The sequence below is a fragment of the Girardinichthys multiradiatus genome, chromosome 2 (assembly GCF_021462225.1).
Source record: "Girardinichthys multiradiatus isolate DD_20200921_A chromosome 2, DD_fGirMul_XY1, whole genome shotgun sequence".
In the NCBI taxonomy this organism is placed as follows: domain Eukaryota; kingdom Metazoa; phylum Chordata; class Actinopteri; order Cyprinodontiformes; family Goodeidae; genus Girardinichthys; species Girardinichthys multiradiatus.
In genome coordinates, this window is record NC_061795.1 from 20,940,757 (window position 1) to 20,959,904 (window position 19,148).

The following is a 19,148-nucleotide window of genomic DNA, read 5'->3' on the forward strand; positions in this document are numbered from 1 at the left end:
AAAATGTCCAGCTACAACTATGTCCGAAGTTTGTTCATTGCTATAAAATACACGCAGTTCACCAGTAGAAAAAGAACAGTTCACATACATCAGTTAAGACCCAAAATGTAAATGCCATTTATGCAGCTTGTTGGTGTGTGTGAACGTTTCACTGGAACGGGGGTAAATGTAAAGGTTTTACAGATATCCTAACGCTGCTGTTTTTGTCTGTCCCCTCAGGGGAGTGAGGTAGGTTGGAACTCCATTGTGACTCTCTCTGCAGCCACAGCCCTGCTACTAGCAATGGCTGGCTTGTTGAGAGCTCTCGTCCGGTGTTGATTGGATGGGACGGACGTCCAATTTGGAACAGCCGATACCCCCCCCCCCCCCCCCCCCCCCCACACACACACACACACACACACACACACACACACACCCACCCCCCACCCCCAGCAAGACGGTACGACATAAAAACAGACTGAGAATGATGGGCTCAGTCTAAGCGCTGCGACGATGAGCTGCCCTGCAGCCCAGATGAGGAGCAATCTGTTGAGTAGATGTATGCTAGTATTGTGTCAGTCGTCTCTAAATATGGTCTTCTTCTCTTTTAATATGTGACAAAATTAAGGTCGTGTTTGTTATTGTTCTCTTGTAAGGATGTAGTTAATTTGTAAAATGTATTAATTTAATCTTCTGTTTGTTCTCGTATTGCTCATAGGTGTTTCTGACAATAAAGAAAATAATTATCCACCTTTAAATCTAAAAAAAAACAGACTGTTAGCTGTCAGCTACTCCAGTTTATATACTGACATGTAGTCAGTCTTATTATCATACTTATTTTTATTGTAAAAGTCCAATTAGGTTCCTTTGCTGGATGAAGCCAGCTCCTCTTCACCTTTAACTAATGAACATGTTAGAAAGATAAAGCTGTCTTACTTGCCTTCTCACTGTTCAAACATAATCCTACATTTTGAACTCTCTTTGAATTATACACCTACAGAAGTATTTTTAGAAGTCTTTATCTTTTCTTATGAAACATTCCTGTGGCTTTCTGAGGAAACTCTGATGTGGTAAATGGTCTCAATAAATAAGAATGTTATCAAAAGGTTAATTTATATCAGTGATTTGGTTAAAATGGGAAACTCATAAGTTATATTAATTACACACAGTGATTTATTTGAAGTATTTATTTCTGTTAATTTTGATGATTATGGCTTACAGCTAATGAAAACCCCAGATTTTGTTTCTCCGAAAATTTGAATATTACATTAGACTGATAAATGGCTTTTAGTACAGAAATATCTGCCCACAGGCTGTGGCTTCTTGTGTATGAAATACTGCATCATAGATTCACTCTGGGTTTTACAGGGTGAGTACAGTGATGCCATGGTCAATTAATTAGCTACTGGTACCTTTGGCAGTGTGGGCAGGTGCCAAATACTGTTGGAAAATGAAATCAGCATCACCTTACTTGTCAACAGAGGGAAGAATGAAGTGCTCCAACATTTTCTAGTAGCCAGCCGGACTGACTTTGGACCTTTTGACAGACCAACACCAGTAGATGTCATGGCTCTCCAAACCATCATTAGCTCTGGAAACTTTAGCAACTCTAGCATCTTGGAACTGGTGCCTCTCCACTCTTTCTCCAGATTCTGGGACCTTGCTTTTCCAAATGAAAGTTTCTTGTGGAATTTTTACTACCGCACTTTTTCATTCCACTCGACCTTACATTAATATGCTTGCATAAAACACTCTGTGAACAGCAAGGTTCTTGAGCAATGACCTTTTGTGGCCTGCCCTGTCAGTGACTGCTGGACAACTCAGTAGTCTTAAGTAATTACAGTAAATAGGCCATGACATGGCCAAAATATTATACCTTTCTATAAAATAAAAAATTTTTTTTCTGATTTTATGTAATTTGCTAATGTTCTCAAAAACTGTATTTGGGGTTTGCATCAGCTGTAAGCTATAATCATCAACTTTGTGACCATAATATGGTGATATTTTTGTTTTTTGAGATGCACCTGTACATTTGAGTTTCATGTAAAAATAAATAATTTTTACTCTGTCAGGGTTTGCTGGCTGAATGTTTGGGAAAGCTCTTTAGCTTGATAAAGGTACAACGTTGGAAAAGGATGACGTCTAATTTTAACTGAAAAAAACGATGAAATGTTATGAACTTATTAGAAACCTAGAGTAGGAATGTGATTTGTGTCTGAAACTTGTAAATAGGAAATCATAAAACGTATCTAAACATCATCTACTGTTAACTTCTGTATGTATTGAAAACACATTGTTTACATTTGTGAAATGTTCTTTTTTGTGATAATCTTTTAAAACACAGAAAGCATGCTAGAAAACATATAGAAGCACAATATACTTTTTATGTTGGTTATATGGATTCGGTTCCTTTGTATTTCCTGTAAATAGATGCAACATACAGTGATATGGGAGAAAGCTCTTTCTTAAACCCATTTGTAATAGCTTTGTAGAAAGTTTATTCTATTTTAAAGAGCATTGTATATTTGATAGCCACACTCCAAGCTATGTACATGTTTATTTATGCTGATGTTAGTCAAAGGACCACCTTCCAGACCTCTTTGTTCAAACCCTATGGTAGCCATTGCATGCATTTACCCGACAAGGAACAATTCCTTGTTTCTGTCAGTCTTTTGAATTTCAGAAACACTTTCTGAAACATTTATTGTTAAAATGAATTTTATTGAGCATTATCGGCCTTTAAGGAGATTTTATCAAATACACATGTGCCACAGGACTACAAATGTCACAATTAGATCCACTTACAACACAAACTGAAGTCCTAATAAATACTGCATTATGTTCAGCGGCTTGCAAAAATAATCATTCACCGTGAATGTTTCCACATTTTGTCACAAACCACAAACTGCATTTTATTTCTTTGGGATTGTATGTGACAGACCTGTGTATTTACTGCAAAAGGTGGAAGGAAAAGGATTCATGGATTTTAAAATGTTTTACAAATAAAAATATTGAACACTGCAAGTCCTTCGAAGTATTTCGCCATCACCTTTAACCAAAAATATTTCCAGTGTGTTTTTGCAAAAAAGCCTCAGTCAGATTGAATGGAGAAAACATTTTCTTAAGTCTTTGCATAGATTCTCAATTGGATTTAGGTATGGACTTTGACTAGACCATTCTAAAACATTAACAGAGTTTGATATAAACTGTTTCCTTGTAGCTCTAGCTATATGTGATGGGTTATTGTCCAGAGGAAGTGTGAACAACCACCACAGCATCTAGCAGGTTTTCTTCTCCAGTAATATCCTGTTTTTGGCTTCATGCATCTTCCCTTTCAGTTTCTCTGTCCTTGTTGAAGGAATGTTTCAAAGTGGGCATGGTATGTTCAGGGTAATTTGCAGTGATAGTTATCTGCAACACATGGGGTTTTGTACGTAGTTTAAAAAGTTCATTTTTGCTCTCTTATTGTTTTATAACCTAACCCTTTTACTAAACTCTCTACGTTATCCTCATCCTGTCCACTATGTTCCTTGGTCTTCAGAAGGGTGTTTGTTCTTTATTGTTCTCTAACAAACCTGAACCCTTCACAGAACAGTTGGATTTATACTAAGATCATATTACGAATGGACATTATTTATTACATAGGGGACTTCTGAGGTCATTTGGTTGCTCTGGATTTTATTTAGGGGTATCAGAGTTAAGCTAGCTGTAGACAAATGCACGCTACACTTCCTTTTTTCCTCTTTAAAATCATTTAAAAAGCATGCATCCTTTTGTTTCCACTTCACAATCACTTTACAAGACCAATAAACTTTATGTTGGTCTTGCCTAATCCCAATAAAATACCTTAAAGTCTGTAACAAAATGCCAGAAAGTTTAATAGGTCAAAATATTATTATTTAAGGCACTTTAGGACACTGTCCTTATTTCAGAGATTATTTCAGAGATATTATTATCGTTTGTGAAGCCTCTATGTTGCAGAGTGTTTTTGAAGCTTGCTGCTTTTACATATCTATTGCATTGTTTGTTTTCAATATAGTCATGGCTATTTTGTTACCTGGAGGTCTATTTTGCACTGCGAATGACTTGAGAAAATAAATATATCCAACCCACATGATGTCTGAAGAGCCTTACTTTCCTGGGTAGCTGACCTCACCGTCCATCATGGTCACAAGGTTTAAGGTCTCACGGAGTCCCATTCATGAAAAACATTTAGCTGGAGTAGAAACCGTCTCTCTGCAGGCATCACGTTATGGTTGGGTTGCACGGATATTAATAACCTTCACTCCACAGACGTGACATGATCACACAGTCGCAGTTTTAATGCCGATGGCAGGAACTGGTGTGTCAACGTTGCTGATGAGGCCTTCAAACTACATCCATTACTGCACTGCAAATAGCTCGTGGTTTGCTGAGATTAGGGGAAATCTAATTATCTAAAAGTACCCTGGATGTGCAGTGTTATGTAAAAGCTAGCCTAGGTTTAAAGTAAATGAGTTTCCCAAGTCTGCAAAACCTCCCTTAGGATTCTGAATCAGGTTCCCGTCTCATTCTGAGTCAGAGTTACAGCTAAAGGATTAGAAAGTCTCTTAATGGGCTAATCAAATAGCCTATGGCCCTGGGTCTATCTGTGCAGCAAATTCACCCCAAATCCCTTTTTAAATAATTAATATAGTCAACTGACAGGCAAACAGGAGAAAAAGCTCATTAAAAAAGGTGCAAGGGAGATGGTGAAAAAGCCATGAGCAAACTTTAGAGATAAAATGTCAAAAGGCGAGATCAACAGAATGAAGCTCAGTGAATTATTTTTTATTTTATTTGCTACATTTTCAGCACTTTTTGACAGTTGTAAAAAAAAACGGATAATAGATTAACTGAGCTGTAGCTTACACTGTGGACTGAGATCTTTTGTGACCATTTAACTCAAACATAAGAGCCAGAACTTGACGAGAAGCATTTTGTGTACACAAAAAGAACTTTGCAATTCTGTATTTTGTGAAAGTACAAAAAAAAAAAAATGAATAAAAGTAAGTTCTGATAAACTTTATTGCTGAAGGACACATGTTAACAGTAACTGACAAAATACAGTAGCATAAAGAAAATAAAAGACATGCCAACTTTCCCAAAGACATGTCTGAAAATATAATACTAAAAAGTTTTTAATAACAATTCTCAACATGATGCAGCCAACATGTTTCACTATTTGTCTTAAATGATTAGAACTCCTTCCTTCTAATGTTTGCTGTGTCCAGTTCAAAGCTTTTGGCAAGTTGCTAACAGGACTTCTTATGGCTTTCTGTTAACAATGCCTTTATTCTTGCTACTCTTTGATAAATATTAGAATAGAATAGAATAATCTTATTTGTCCCTCAGTGGGGAAATTCCCATTGTACAGTGGCTTGGCAAATGGAAGTGTGACACACTTAAGGTGGACCCATATGAAACAGGCACTAGACATCTACTAGGTTCTACCAAGACGAATCAAGTATCAGACCAACTGAACGCTGAACTGATTATTTTGTTGCTTCACAGAGAAGAAAATAGAAACCTATACTATTTACAATTCTTGAAATTAAAATACAATAACCAAATAAAATTGAGGTCTTTTTCCACCAAAAATAAAATAAAATGAAAACTTGTATTCAGTTCTTTAGAAAAGTTGCTACCTGGGTAGTGTTTTGTTTTGTATCCTATTTGCAATCAAGAATGGATTTTCTGGTTCATGAAGGTTCTTCTGCAGCGGTTGTCCTGGTCTTGCCACACTGGTTACACCTGTCTGTAGTCCGTATGGGTTTGGCTCAATTGAAGAATCCAGAGTCACAATAAAATCAATCTGGGTAAAGTGCAGAAAATAAATAATTCTGTTGTGATTCAATAATTTTGAGATTCCAAATGCTTATTTATGCTTAAAATAGCATTTTAATTTATCTTCCAAAGATCAGAATACTTCATCACAACAAGTAGCTAACATCTTTAAATTCCAGGTTAGTCGGCTTGAGTATATGGTGAATCAGGAGTAACATTTTTAATGCAAAACAGTAATATATTGACTTGTAAATTAATCATAAGGACTTCATTAGAATGAACAGAAGTCTTGTCCATCCAGCCTTACATGGTTGATCCACAGTCTGACCCAGAGTGAGTGCAGAGGTCCCGATGCTACTGCTGTCAAAACAATGGCTAGCACGTTATAACACACAGTAAATTCATGTCTAAAATAAAATATGATTTTAGCCTTATTTGCAGCTTCCCGCTTTGCTGTGTCCGTTTCCATAGACAGAAGGAACTGACTGCTTAATCAGATGAAGTCTTTCAGGAAATACTTTTTGATACTGGTGGAAGTTGCTGAAGAACTTGTCCTTGAAGTGCTTTGCGCAAAGAGGAATTTCCCCATTGATGTTGGTACATTTATCATTAAAAATGAATTATAACCAGGCATTGCGAAGAGGTCCTGACGCTGGGGGACAGTGTAATGAATTGCGTGGGCTTATACACCCAACAATCGAACATTTAGACTTATCCACTCGCATCTTTGGCATACTTGAGCTTGGACTACAAAATCGCAGCGAGAAATAAAAATGGCGGATTCGTGAAATTGGTCAGCAGGTTCATTACCATGTTTAGCTGTTCCATAGCAAATACTGTGACGTTATTGTTCAAAGAAATGTAATAAAGACCAGAGAAAACTGAACGGATTGAAAAATATGACCCATACAGAATATGAAGATATCTACGCAGCACCTGGAGAGACTACATTCAACTTTTCTGCACACCTACAGACTACGATCAGTTAGTGTTTTTTCAAGTTTGGAGCACACGGACTCACACATTGAATAAAAACAATGACAATTTGAAAAACTCAAAACTCATTTGAAAAACAACACAAACTGGAAAATGTTTTATTAGGAACAAATTGAAAATTTAAATCGGAAGATGGCATCCATATAGAAATAAAACGTATTTGTACAAGATTTGTGATGTGTACGCCTAATAGTGTTTTGTTAAAGGACTCCTTACCTGAGCTATGTATCCCTGCATCTCCTCCTGACTTACCAGGGTCTGTTTGGGTGCTTCTGGAAAATATCCTCTTTGCCCGGCCGATCAGTTTAGCACAATGTGAGGGAAAAATGTTATGATCTATATGTTGTGCTTTGGGTATTGCTGTATATTCTGCTACGTTGTGTTTTGTTGTGTTTATTTATTTATTATAAAAGTTAGATATTTTCATCTTATAAATGTAAACACATTTTGTGATTTTTATTTTTTTTATGGTTTTCATTCTTTTCCTTAACTGTGTATTCTTTGCAGGCCATAATGGATAGTATACTTTTATTTAAGTGGTTCTTGTCACTGCCGGGTATTCTGGCGCCTGCTTTAGGTCTTACTGTAACTGCTCAAGGAGCATCATGACTGAAAGTGAGGAGGTGAGTACTTTGTCTAGAAGCAAACTCACTTTGAAAAGGATGACACCTGAACATCCACTGAGCCCCCAAAGAGGCACTGACTCATTTTAAGCGAGTAGATAATCGATTTTTAGATCAGATAGTGACTTCAAACTGAACATGATGTAGGCTGGAAGTAAAAACAGAAAACTAAAACGAGTTTAAAAAACATCTCAAATATTTTTAGTATCATATGACCTTTTAGGAGACCCACCTGGGGTCCCCTGCTAAAACCACACTCCTGAGAATGCTTTCGGCATGTGTCACAGTTATTCTTACCTCCCACTTATTTATCAGAGCTGGAGCTGGCAGCTGGTGTCAAACAGTGCTGAGTCACAACACCATGACAGCTCCAGAACCTCCTGCAAACACAACAGTTACTGACTCCTCAAGACATTTTTTTTTTTAAACGTATGTACTGCCTCCTCATCATGCTGTCACTGAGCAGATCTGGAGATGACACTTTCCCTTGCTAGAAATTTAACAAAATAGACTTTTACATTGCAGAAGCAGGTTTTACCCTGAAAATATGATTTATTTATGCTAAAGGTTTTGTCAAACTATAAACACAAATTTCTATTTACTTTATCAGGGACCAACACAAAGTAGTGCTTGTTGTGAAGTGGAAGAAAAAGGATCCATCCATCCATTGTCTATACCTGCTTATCCGTGCAAGGTCGCGCAGTGAGGCTGGTTTCTCTCTGTGATAGACCACCAGTCCATCACAGAGAAAAACAGAGACACACAGGACAAAACAATCAATGACTTTTAAGAAATTTCCCAAATACAAATCTTAAAAGTATAGCATGCATCAGTATTCAGACTCAATACCTAGTAAAAGCACATTTTGTTGCAATCATAACTGAAACTGTTTTGTCCCTATAAGCTTTGCACATCAAGACCATTAATGCTTTGTCCATATTTGTTTTGGCAAAAAAGCTCAAATTCACAGATTGTTTTTATTATTTAAGTCTGTGTTTTCACTTGGCTATTCTAACACATAAATATGCTTTAATCTAGTGTTGCTAAAAGTACCTCTATCTTTCAGATTAAGCTAATTTTAATATCAAAGATAACCTGAATGCAAACAAAATTCAACTTTCAAATTCAATATTTCAACTGAAATATTTAAGTGCGACAAAACAGCAAAAACGGAAGAGATCCGTAAGGGTTCTGCTTGTATGTTCTCTGCCCCAGTCTGAAGTTTTTTACTGCCCTGAGCTTGTGAGAAAGTTCAAGGGGCTTGAATCATTTTGCAGGGCTCCTAACTGGAAAATGTAAAAAAAAAAAAACGAATCTGCCCATCCAAATAGGGTGTTATTTTTATTTTTTTTTAATATAAACCAAAATGTAATATCATAACCCTCTTGGAGCATGCTGACCTTTGCTTGTCTACACTGAAATGAATCTTTCACTGTGGTGGCAGATAACTGTCAAGCACAGTAATTCCGTCACTTCATATAATAACCTCATCCTTGAAAAATCTAGTTTTTCGTCCTCGCAGGAGGCTTTTAATCTGCTATTAAAAAAACCTTAACGGTAAAAAACCTTAACGGTAAAAAACCTTAACGGTAACATGACAACTCCGTGGCCCCCAGGCTCTCACTACTCTTTCTTTTCTTAGTCCGGTCGTTCATCCACTCGGAACCCTCGCAGCATGACACACATCCACAACAATCGGTCAGTCCCAGCACACGTCCCCCGAGAAACCCCTCCCTCACAGTCGCCCAAATTGGAGCTCCTAAAAATAAGGTGCATGCCACAACTGTTGCGCTGCTCGGCGTCTGACCAATCACGGTGCCGTCCTCCGCGAAAACCGAGCCCGACTCCCGTTTTCCTCATATCTTAACAAATAGACCATGATCACAGACGCTTAGTGACGCGGCCCGGGGCCCCTTTATAAACCCGACACCATCCTCCTCTCTGCATGCAAGTTAAACAGTTCGCTGCTCCAGCTCACCTGCCACTGTGATCCACTCTTTTTTTTAAAAGTATAATACTCAAAGGACAACTCATCAAGAAGGTGCCAGTCAAAGCCTCCTCCTATATTATTTATCGGATCATTTAATCCATCACCGGTTTGACACAAGAGGTCTTCGCATCTGCGTCCGAATAATCTGCAGGCTGCTTTTAAAACTCATCCAAGACTGAACTTTCCTTTCGCTCTTTGCCATCGACCCGCTAAAAGTTTTCAGCGCAGTTCCACACACGAGTGTCACCGCCGAGCTATAAAAGTGGACGAGGAGAGGACCATCATGATGAGCAACAACTACGGCGAGGAGCAGCTGCCTCCACAGTACTACCAGCCCACGGACTTTGGGGAAGAGGAGGACGACGAGATGCCAGCCACGGAGAAGGACCTGGCCGAGGACGCGCCGTGGAAGAAGATCCAGCAGAACACCTTCACCAGGTGGTGCAACGAGCACCTGAAGTGCGTCAACAAGACCATCACCGACCTGCAGAAGGATTTTAGCGACGGGCTGAAGCTCATCTCGCTCCTGGAGGTACTGAGCCAGAAGAAGATGTACAGGAAGCACCACAGCAGGCCCAACTTCCGGCAGATGAAGCTGGAAAATGTGTCCGTGGCGTTGGAGTTCCTGGACAGAGAGCACATCAAACTGGTCTCAATAGGTGAGCTACTACTGGGCTTTAATTTGAATTGAAGAAACAAATGAGAAAGTTAATTTATCATTTGAACAGGCATATATAATCCCTTTGGTATTTAGTTCATGTGTCAGGCGTGTCAATATAGAGCAACCTTTCATTGCAGTTAAAGTCTTTAGGGCTATGTCTCTACCAGACTTATGTATCTAATTGCTCATTTCTCCTTCAAAATAGCTCAAGCTCAGACCATTTGAATGGAGAGGCATAATTTTTAATTCTTACCAAATGTTTTAAATTAGATATACATCTGGGCTTGAATTAGGCATAACACATTAGTATGTTTCCAGCTAAACCAGTCATTCTCAAACGTTTTGTAACAGGTACCACCTGAGCAAAGTCAGTTTTCCAAGTGCCACTATTTTATGTTCATGACTGACATTTTTAGGTCTTATTGAAGGGTGCAGTTTAATTATGTTCCCAATCTTTACTTGAACATTGAAAATTCCAAGTTTAAAGTAAACAAACCCGACCAGAAAGGTACCTAGAAATGAGAAACGTTGGAGATTCCTCACCTACCCTGACTGATAAATCCAATATGGCCACATTGAATTAAAAACTTGTGGCAAAAAAGAGTTTCTGTAAATTTCTTATGATAATTTGTATCTGATTAATTACTTACACAATTCTGTATAACCATCTTCAGTAGACATTATGCTTCAATGTTAAAAATTACAAATGCAGGGAATTACATTATTAGTTTGTATTACTAATAGCACTTAGCCTAGTCACTGTGCATGTCAAGTAACAAATCCAACTGACTAGCTCTGGAACATGTTTCAGTCTGGTTTGATATCATTTCCAAATCCAAATTTGGACTTTACAGGCAAATGTAAGACAGCATAAAAGCCCACCAGCAATTCTTCATGGTTCGATGTCATTCACTAAATCATTCACTTACTATGCTTGTTTTTAACTTACTAATAATTAATGCCATATTTTCTTCTGAGTACTACTAAAGATGGGCCAAGTAGCTCCAGTGGTAGTTACAAAACAGGACCTCACACTGGTCACAATAAGTAAGCATTCACTGGCCTACAATTTGAGCTGTTTTATACAAAATGAAAAAGTAAATACAATAATAAAATGTATAAATAATCCCATTGGTATTTTAAAAATCCAGGAGTCAGGTGCTGAGTTGGGGTCAGCAGCTTATTGGAAAGTTACTGCAGAAGGTGTCACCGAGGTCACTGAGTTGGATCAGGTCCCTTACCCGGTGGCTGTTCTGCCAGCTTTGAACCAACTCTTGCTGCTGCAGTGTGCTGAGCTATGGGCTGAAAATGTATTAAGGCTGTGTAATGAGAATGACAGTTTTTTACACAGATGGGCCTCAGTCTCACACACACTTATTCACAAACACAGCTGTTTCTGGAAGGTTAGGGGGAAAGAAGGACTCGGGGGTCCCATTTTGGTCATTTTAAGGCTATCAGCAGCTCTTGTGCCAGGCAGTCCAGTGGGATTTGGGGATTAGACTGTCATTCAGATATCTAAGGTTGTATTAGCCTGCCATGGATTTGTTTTATTTGTCACATCCACAGTATCACAAAGGCATGACTTAAACAGGTTGAGCAGAATGAGTAATACCTGAGATACACCAATCAATTGGCCAGAGATTTCAATCTGGCCAATTTTTCCTTGATTAGTTCTGATCTCTAATCGGCAGTTCAAATTCTGAAAAAATCTTATTTTCCAATGAATCAAAAGATTCAAGACTGATCAAAACTGGAAACTCCTGCTATAAATGATATAAATGCTTTAACCCACAGCATGTACTTTAATGAACTTTTTTGGGCTTAATTAAAATCACATAAAGATTATGCTTAGATTCATTGATGCATACGTCAGGATGAATGTTAGGTTCCTACATTTTATGTTAAAGTCAAAACTAAGACTTCTGTCAAAGTACTTGTGGGACCTTCTTTTCTATTTTATGTGTCATAGTGCTTAGAAACATAAAAGAATCAGAATTGTTAGCACTGATTTCCTCATAAATAGCACCTGAATTTATATGTAGGAAGTGCTTATTAGAGTTTGACAGAGTATTTTTCTGTTTTAGTGTCTAATGATGCTGCCACATTTCAGTGAAATTCCTGGCAGGGTTGAGGTTTTGGCCGTCAGACTGTGAAGGAGACCGACCCCCTTCCGGTGTGTGTATTTCCAGGCCTGACATTGTGGGGCAAACTGTAAATGACCACGTCCAATCTCAAGCACCACTGCTGATCACATGAGAGTATAGGTCACAATCAAAGATTATAGCGTAAAGGCTGCACCTCAAACTTAAAATGCTGCTTGGCGCCAACATCCCTGCTGTACAGCCTAGTTTGCCGTAGGTCAGATTGTTTTGACAGAAAAAGGGTGTGATCATCAAAGCGTAAGCCTTTTATGTCCGGGCACACTGGTGGGAAAAGGAAGCACTCTGAAAATATAGTCTAAGCCTCGCTCCAGCGGGGATGTCGAAGACAATCAGCAGTTGCACATGTGTCATGGTGTGTAACTAGATATGCTTTGATAGATGCCTCTTTGACCACACGGCCACCCTTAAAGCCGGACAGACGTTCTGCCACCTGCCTTCGCCAGTCAAGCAGAGACACATAAAACATCACCCTCTGAAAGGGCACGCTAATCTCAGAAAAGTAAAGCAGCCAGCACCAAAACCGTCCTCGGATAAACAACAGCATTAATCAGTAAAAGGAAAAGTGTTTCCAACTCCTCAGAGGTTGTAAATGTCAGGCTTAAATCGTTGAATTTCAGCATCTGAGCAGATCTTAACCAGCTTATCTGACAAACTTTTTCCCCTCTGAGAACTTCAGGAAAAGAGCTACGTGCACACTGTGAGGGGGCTCTAATCTACACCTATTTGATTTATCACTCTCTGGCCCAGCAACTTTAGGGAGGTAATTGAAATCCAAGTGGCATTTATGCAGAGGGGATCCATTTCTCCACACATCCTCAGCTGTCACTGCGTTCAGAGTGGACCATTGTGGCTGCATGACAAACTGTCAGAAGGTCCTCAGCCAGACAGCTGTCTTGGAGAAAAGGGGCTTGGGGGGAGAAAGCTGCGAGGAGTGCTACATTCTTTACTCCTTAGCAGGCAGTCATCATTTTGTCCTTAAAATAGCCTGGTCATGTCTGAAGAACCGCAAGGAAGAGGCTTTTTGAAAAAATACAAATAAAATTACAGGAAAATTGCATTAAATACTTTAAATATGTTTGATCATCCAAAATTTTGATTGTTTAAACACCTCCTCTACTAAATTATCTCTGCTGTCTGACTACAGATAGCAAAGCCATTGTGGATGGGAATCTAAAGCTCATTCTGGGTCTCATATGGACGCTCATCCTCCACTACTCCATCTCAATGCCAATGTGGGACGACGAAGACGACGAGGAGACCAAGAAGTTGACCCCCAAGCAGCGCCTGTTGGGCTGGATTCAGAACAAGGTGCCCCAGCTGCCCATCAACAACTTCAACCGCGATTGGCGAGACGGGAAAGCCCTAGGAGCCCTAGTGGACAACTGCGCCCCGGGTAAGGAGCTCGCAGCAGTGACTGCTGGAAATGCTGAGTCAGAATATGTACAGTGCAGTTGTCTTTAGCTCCTTTAACCCCACTTTGGGATCTCTCAGGTCTCTTTAAAAACAGGCAATCACTGATCACCATTTAATATGATCGCCATAGAATGTCTATTTTTAGTTTTAGTTTCATTACATTAAAAAGAAGATTTTTGATTGTGTGTGAGAGCATCCCTGCCAGCTGTCCCAAGCCTGGCCTACACAACACCCCCAATTTTGGGCACCATTCCTCCTCTTCCATTTGGGGGGGGGGGGGTTGACTGCAACAAAATGCAGGTAATCTGTCATAAGGAGTTGCCTAAGCCTCATATTCAATGACCACAAGACCCTGGGTTGATCCACAGCCAGCTGAGGCTTTTGCCTCCAACAATGAATGTTAAAGAGTAAGTCCTCCCTCAGGTTTGCTTCACTGAGGGAAAAGTGGGGGAGTAACAAGTGTGGAACACCGTGTTTGACTTTGTTTAGATGAGCCATTGATCTGAGGAGATGCATCTTTTAAACACTGTGCTGCTACAATGACCATACAAGGTCCCTTTTGTCTCATCTGCTGTTGCTAAACTGCAGATGAGACAAGATGAGAAGTAGCTGTGTTCTGTACAGGGTTCCTACATTGTCTGCAAAAGTCTGGAACACTGTGTATTTCCCAAATATTTTGCGGGTCTTTATAAGTGTGGAAAAAATAACTAATGGAAAAAATATTTGCACTCCCTGACCTTATTGACCCTATACTAGCATCTAAAGGATGGATAATTCCTTCCGTCCTTCCTTCCTTCCTTCCTGTTCTGCCTTAACTCAAAGTTTTTAAAACAGGTTCAGCAACCAGGCAACGACAAAACAGACCGTCTGGGCAGATAATTTTTTAGCATATGCAGTGCTTTTGTATGTTATGTGTTCAGCTATACAATATGCACTCATTTTTTAAAAGAAATCTGTGTGTTCAGTGGTTCTATGTCACTGTTGATTAGATCAGAGCATTCTGTGGTGTACTTCCACGGATCTTCTGAGTGAGTGACCACTCCATTGCAAGCACTAATCCAATTTAGGCATTAGCAGCCCACAGCATGCGAGGCTCTACCACAGCGAGAGCACCGCTCTGTGTCCAAGCTGCCTCTTGTGAATGCTCGATAAAGACATCCGCTGTCACACATACAGAATCGGTTGAAGCAGAGCAGCGTGGGTAAGGTCAGGCGGTTTTGCAGTTAGAAGCGCTGCAGAGATAGCACTGACAGCCTAAGTGGTCTTTTTATAGCGGCTGCTGTCTAGCCCTGCCTACATTAGACCAGTGCACCCTTTTTCTAATTAGGCTCTTTGCGTTCCTGCTAGGTCTGTGTCCCGACTGGGCAGAATGGGATCCAAATAAGCCAGTGCAGAATGCCAGAGAAGCCATGCAACAGGCCGACGACTGGCTGGGTGTGCCACAGGTAAGATCAAATTCAGACGCCAGGCCCAGAGTGCAGCTTGCAGCTCGGCTGGTTGAACGTGATCTCATTAAAGAACAACAAGCAGAAGCAAGGATGTTTGTTTTGTTCTCTTAAAGTCAAGAATTAAATCACAGAATATGCACAAATCAACTCAAAGCAGCCAATAGTTGCATATGCATACATCACTGAGACACATTTAATTAAAAAAAGTAATAAATTAAAAACAGAATTATGTCTGAGTCTAGGGTTTTCCCAGGATATCATACTGGAGGACGACATGAAATATTTATTACCCAGCTCAGAGTTTTATTTTATTTTTTTCTCTCGACTTCCTTCTTTTTTGTACCTTTCACTTAGGGATTGTGTTTTAATTGGTAAAATTTCTGAATTTCTTGTGAGATTTCTAAACACGCTACATGCCAGCGCCTAAAACATGTACATGTAAGTGCTCCCCAGAATAACAATGGGTACCATGTGGGTTGTTTACTTGTTTTTCTAAGAGACGCTGTTATCTATCTCTCAACGAGTATTTGCATTTGTCAGATAGCCAGGGGTGTAACGTCGTGGCTCTGCAGACCTTGGGGTGGGTGGAGGCTGGAATCCAGTGTGGTGTTGTTAAGTAGATGTGGGGAGAGGTCTGGCTAAGGATAAAATATCCCATGGTGGGCTTAAGCCTGTTCTCCTAAGGTTAAATTTAACCGTTGTGAAGCGTGGCTTTGTGCCACTGTGTGATACACAGACAAACAAGTGCCTTTAGAGAGAGAAGTCAGATGTAGAGGGAACAAATATATTTAATCCTTAAATCCAATTCTATTATGCAGAAAGAATAATCCACACCCTTGTCGAAAATGACATACAGTTAATTTAAGAACGTTTTCATTTGCTTATTTTTAATTCATACCAGAACATGTTTTTCCTTAGAAATAACATGGTCAGTTTGAACGATTAACCCCTACAACGCATTTTGGTTTTTAGGTGATTGCCCCTGAGGAAATCGTGGACCCTGATGTGGACGAGCATTCGGTGATGACATACCTGTCTCAGTTCCCCAAGGCCAAACTGAAACCCAATGCTCCTCTTAAACCCAAACAGCTTTTCCCAGACAAGGTTAAAGCCTACGGACCAGGTATGCAACCTAGACTTTAAAACCAGCACAATAGATATAAAAGCAGTCATGTTTACATCGTCTTTCAAAAATTTTCAGATCCCTTGATTTTATCCAATATTTTGTCACTGTCAAACATCAACATATTTTAGATAAAAACCTAAAAAGTGTGGCATATATTTATATTCAGCACCCCTGACAACTACTACTACACTTATTTGTATCACTGAATGTCACTGCAGTTACAATGGCAGGTCTTTTGGGGTATGTCTCTACTTCTTTGTGCATCTACTGACTGAAATCTCTATCAATTTTTTCTTTGACAAATAGTTCAAGCTCAGTCTGAAAAAGATTGGAAATTGTGTATGTTCACATCAGTTTCCAAGTCTTGCCACAGATTCACAACTGGATTTTGAATTTTTGTCCTAATTAAAGCTGAACCGCAGTCTGAAGTCTTCTACAGTCTCCAACTGCTTTTCCTATTATTTAGGATCCTTCATTTAACTCTGACCAGCTTCATTGTCCCACAGGATGATGCTGCCACCTCTGCATTTTACCATTTGGATGGTGTTCAGTGTTAGTTTCCAACCACATTTTTGCCTTTTGCGTGTAGGCCCAAAAGTTAAACCCGGGTCTCATCTGACCATCTTTGTAATACTGTTTATTTATTGATGTACAGAACAACTGCTTTTATTATGAGTATAAATCACACAAATTACACATGCACCATTTTCTGCTTCAGAATCACCACTTCGTGTTCATCTGTTAGATAAAATCCCGACAAAGTACACTGAAATTTGAGGTCGAGTTGTGTCAAAATATAGAAATGTTCAAGGGCTCGTGTTACATTACAGGTATCGAACCTCATGGCAACAAAGTTCTGCAACCCGCAGTGTTCACAGTGGAAACACTGGAGGCCGGCAGTGGGGAAGTTCTAGTGTTTGTCGAGGATCCTGAAGGACACAAAGAAGAGGCAAGTCATAAATCTTAACATAGTTTCAGCTAACTCTTAACATAATAGTATTGTAGCATCTTTCTTTCTGATTTAATTTACACATCTTTGGCTTTAACTCTCCAGGCTAAAGTGAAGCCCAACAAGGATAAAAATGGGACTTACACTGTCACTTACCTTCCAAAAGTGGAGGGTGTTCACAAGGTAAGAACAAACTAACTAGCTAAATCACTTTCACTAATATACTAGTTATATTTATTCATATTTTTTAATATTGTAATTTATTTAGGACAATAAAATGCACAAAAAGACAACAAACAAGATTATTATTATATCATTAGAATAACAATATTCTTATAATGATCATCATCTTAGTAGTGCAATATTATTATAATATAATATTCAATGATACAAAATAATAAAATGGCTTTTTACAGTTACAATAGCAATGTCAATAATAAAAAAAAAATAAAAAAATGCTAAGTATTGCTATGTAATGCCAAAATGCCAATGTTTAGTGTATGCAAAATAAATCTGAAATAAAAAATAATAAACATAATAAATTGATAATTTATCAAATAAATGCATATCTGTTTCATGATTTTTTTTTCTCATGTGATTGAAATGTAAATGTAAATGTGGTCAGAAATATATCAATATGTGTAATGTTATATGTGTTTATGTCATACTTGGAATATAAATTACACAAACAGGAAATAAAATAAAACATAAAAATGATTCAGGAAAAACTGTTAGAATTGTGATTTAGTGCTCTTTTAATAATCATTTGTAACATCCTGTAGAGAAGACATTTTTAGCCATGTAGGAAACCTGTTTAATAAATTATCACCCCTAAATCTGACCTTATCTTGCCAAAAATGAACAAGTTTTTTGGAAATCAAACCTTAAATGGGTCAGGAATATTCCCTTCATTTTTTGATGTGTGCCCTATAAGCCACTAGACTTCAGACTTGTCTTACATTTGCTGATTCTTCATCTTCACCTTTAGGTGAAGGTGCTGTTTGCAGGTCAGGACATCAACAAGAGCCCTTACTCTGTGAATGTGGCAAAAGCAATGGGTGACCCGAGCAAAGTGCATGCCAGGGGCCCGGGTTTGGATGCTACAGGCAACGTGGCCAACAAACCAACCTACTTCGACATCTACACAGCTGGTGACCACTAAAGAACACTTTAGCACTAGAACAATTGGTGGATAAAACCTTCCTTCCTATTTGCTGCTTACCCTATATGTCTTTGGCACACTCAGGCGCTGGCCATGGTGACATCAGTGTGGTCATCGTTGATCCTCAGGGTAAAAAAGACATCGTGGAGCTTATCCTGGAAAATAAGGGCGACAGTGTTTTCCGTTGCACCTATCGCCCTGTGCTGGAGGGGCCTCACAACATCCACGTGCTGTTTGCAGGCCAAGAAATCCCCAAGAGCCCTTTCAATGTCAACATCGCGGAGGGTGAGCCATCTGTCTGGATTGCAAATAACTGTCAGACAAATCAGATTTCTTAGCGGGATACTGGTGTCAGGGCGATCTATCTGTCACAATTTGCCGTCATCTTTGTTTTTGCCCTGGAAACAGCCAACCCTTCCTTTACAGTTCGTAACCCTCACTGTCTGTCATTTCTAGCTCCAGCAGTTGCTCCTCCCGCAGGAGCTCCTCTGCAGATAGCTCCTCAGTCAGTGCGCACCCCTCCTGGAACAAGGGGTGGGAAAGGGGCCCCTCCCCCAAAACCTGGCCGTCCAAGTTAGTATACGTCTGATAGGAGGGGCTTGTCAAACCATCCCAGCACCATCCCTCCTATGCCAGGCTCTGTACTTTGTGCTTTCCATAAAGTTAAGGGTGCCACGGCGCACTGCCTTGCTTGGTTTGCCTGTTCCGTCTTCTTGCTGCTTGGTGGTTCAGTTCTGTTCAGAAAGAGTCAATGTTGTGCAGATAGTTTTATAGAGTGTCCGAGTTTGCATTTCTGTGACTTGCTGCGTTTGTCTGTTCTTCCTTGTTTCAATA

The 19,148-nt window shown here is 39.4% G+C and overlaps 2 protein-coding genes across 5 annotated transcripts in view; both read left to right on the forward strand.

The window, feature by feature from the left end:
* LOC124881059 (coiled-coil domain-containing protein 136-like) overlaps positions 1 to 361 on the forward strand; it is a 47,138-nt gene extending 46,777 nt beyond the window's left edge. For 3 of the 4 annotated variants that reach the window (XM_047386552.1, XM_047386560.1, XM_047386567.1), the window contains exon 9: positions 220 to 361. In XM_047386552.1, the coding sequence (XP_047242508.1) occupies positions 220 to 232 (13 nt within the window). In that variant the 3' untranslated portion in view covers positions 233 to 361. The remainder of the gene's footprint in view (positions 1 to 219) is intronic. The other variant, XR_007041526.1, reaches the window with a different exon arrangement.
* An 8,966-nt stretch (positions 362 to 9,327) lies between these two features.
* LOC124881197 (filamin-C-like) overlaps positions 9,328 to 19,148 on the forward strand; it is a 30,208-nt gene continuing 20,387 nt past the window's right edge. The window contains exons 1-8 of the mRNA XM_047386727.1: positions 9,328 to 10,052; positions 13,361 to 13,609; positions 14,977 to 15,074; positions 16,050 to 16,200; positions 17,034 to 17,152; positions 17,258 to 17,335; positions 18,141 to 18,303; positions 18,399 to 18,599. Of these exons, the coding sequence (XP_047242683.1) occupies positions 9,677 to 10,052; positions 13,361 to 13,609; positions 14,977 to 15,074; positions 16,050 to 16,200; positions 17,034 to 17,152; positions 17,258 to 17,335; positions 18,141 to 18,303; positions 18,399 to 18,599 (1,435 nt within the window). The 5' untranslated portion in view covers positions 9,328 to 9,676. The remainder of the gene's footprint in view (positions 10,053 to 13,360; positions 13,610 to 14,976; positions 15,075 to 16,049; positions 16,201 to 17,033; positions 17,153 to 17,257; positions 17,336 to 18,140; positions 18,304 to 18,398; positions 18,600 to 19,148) is intronic.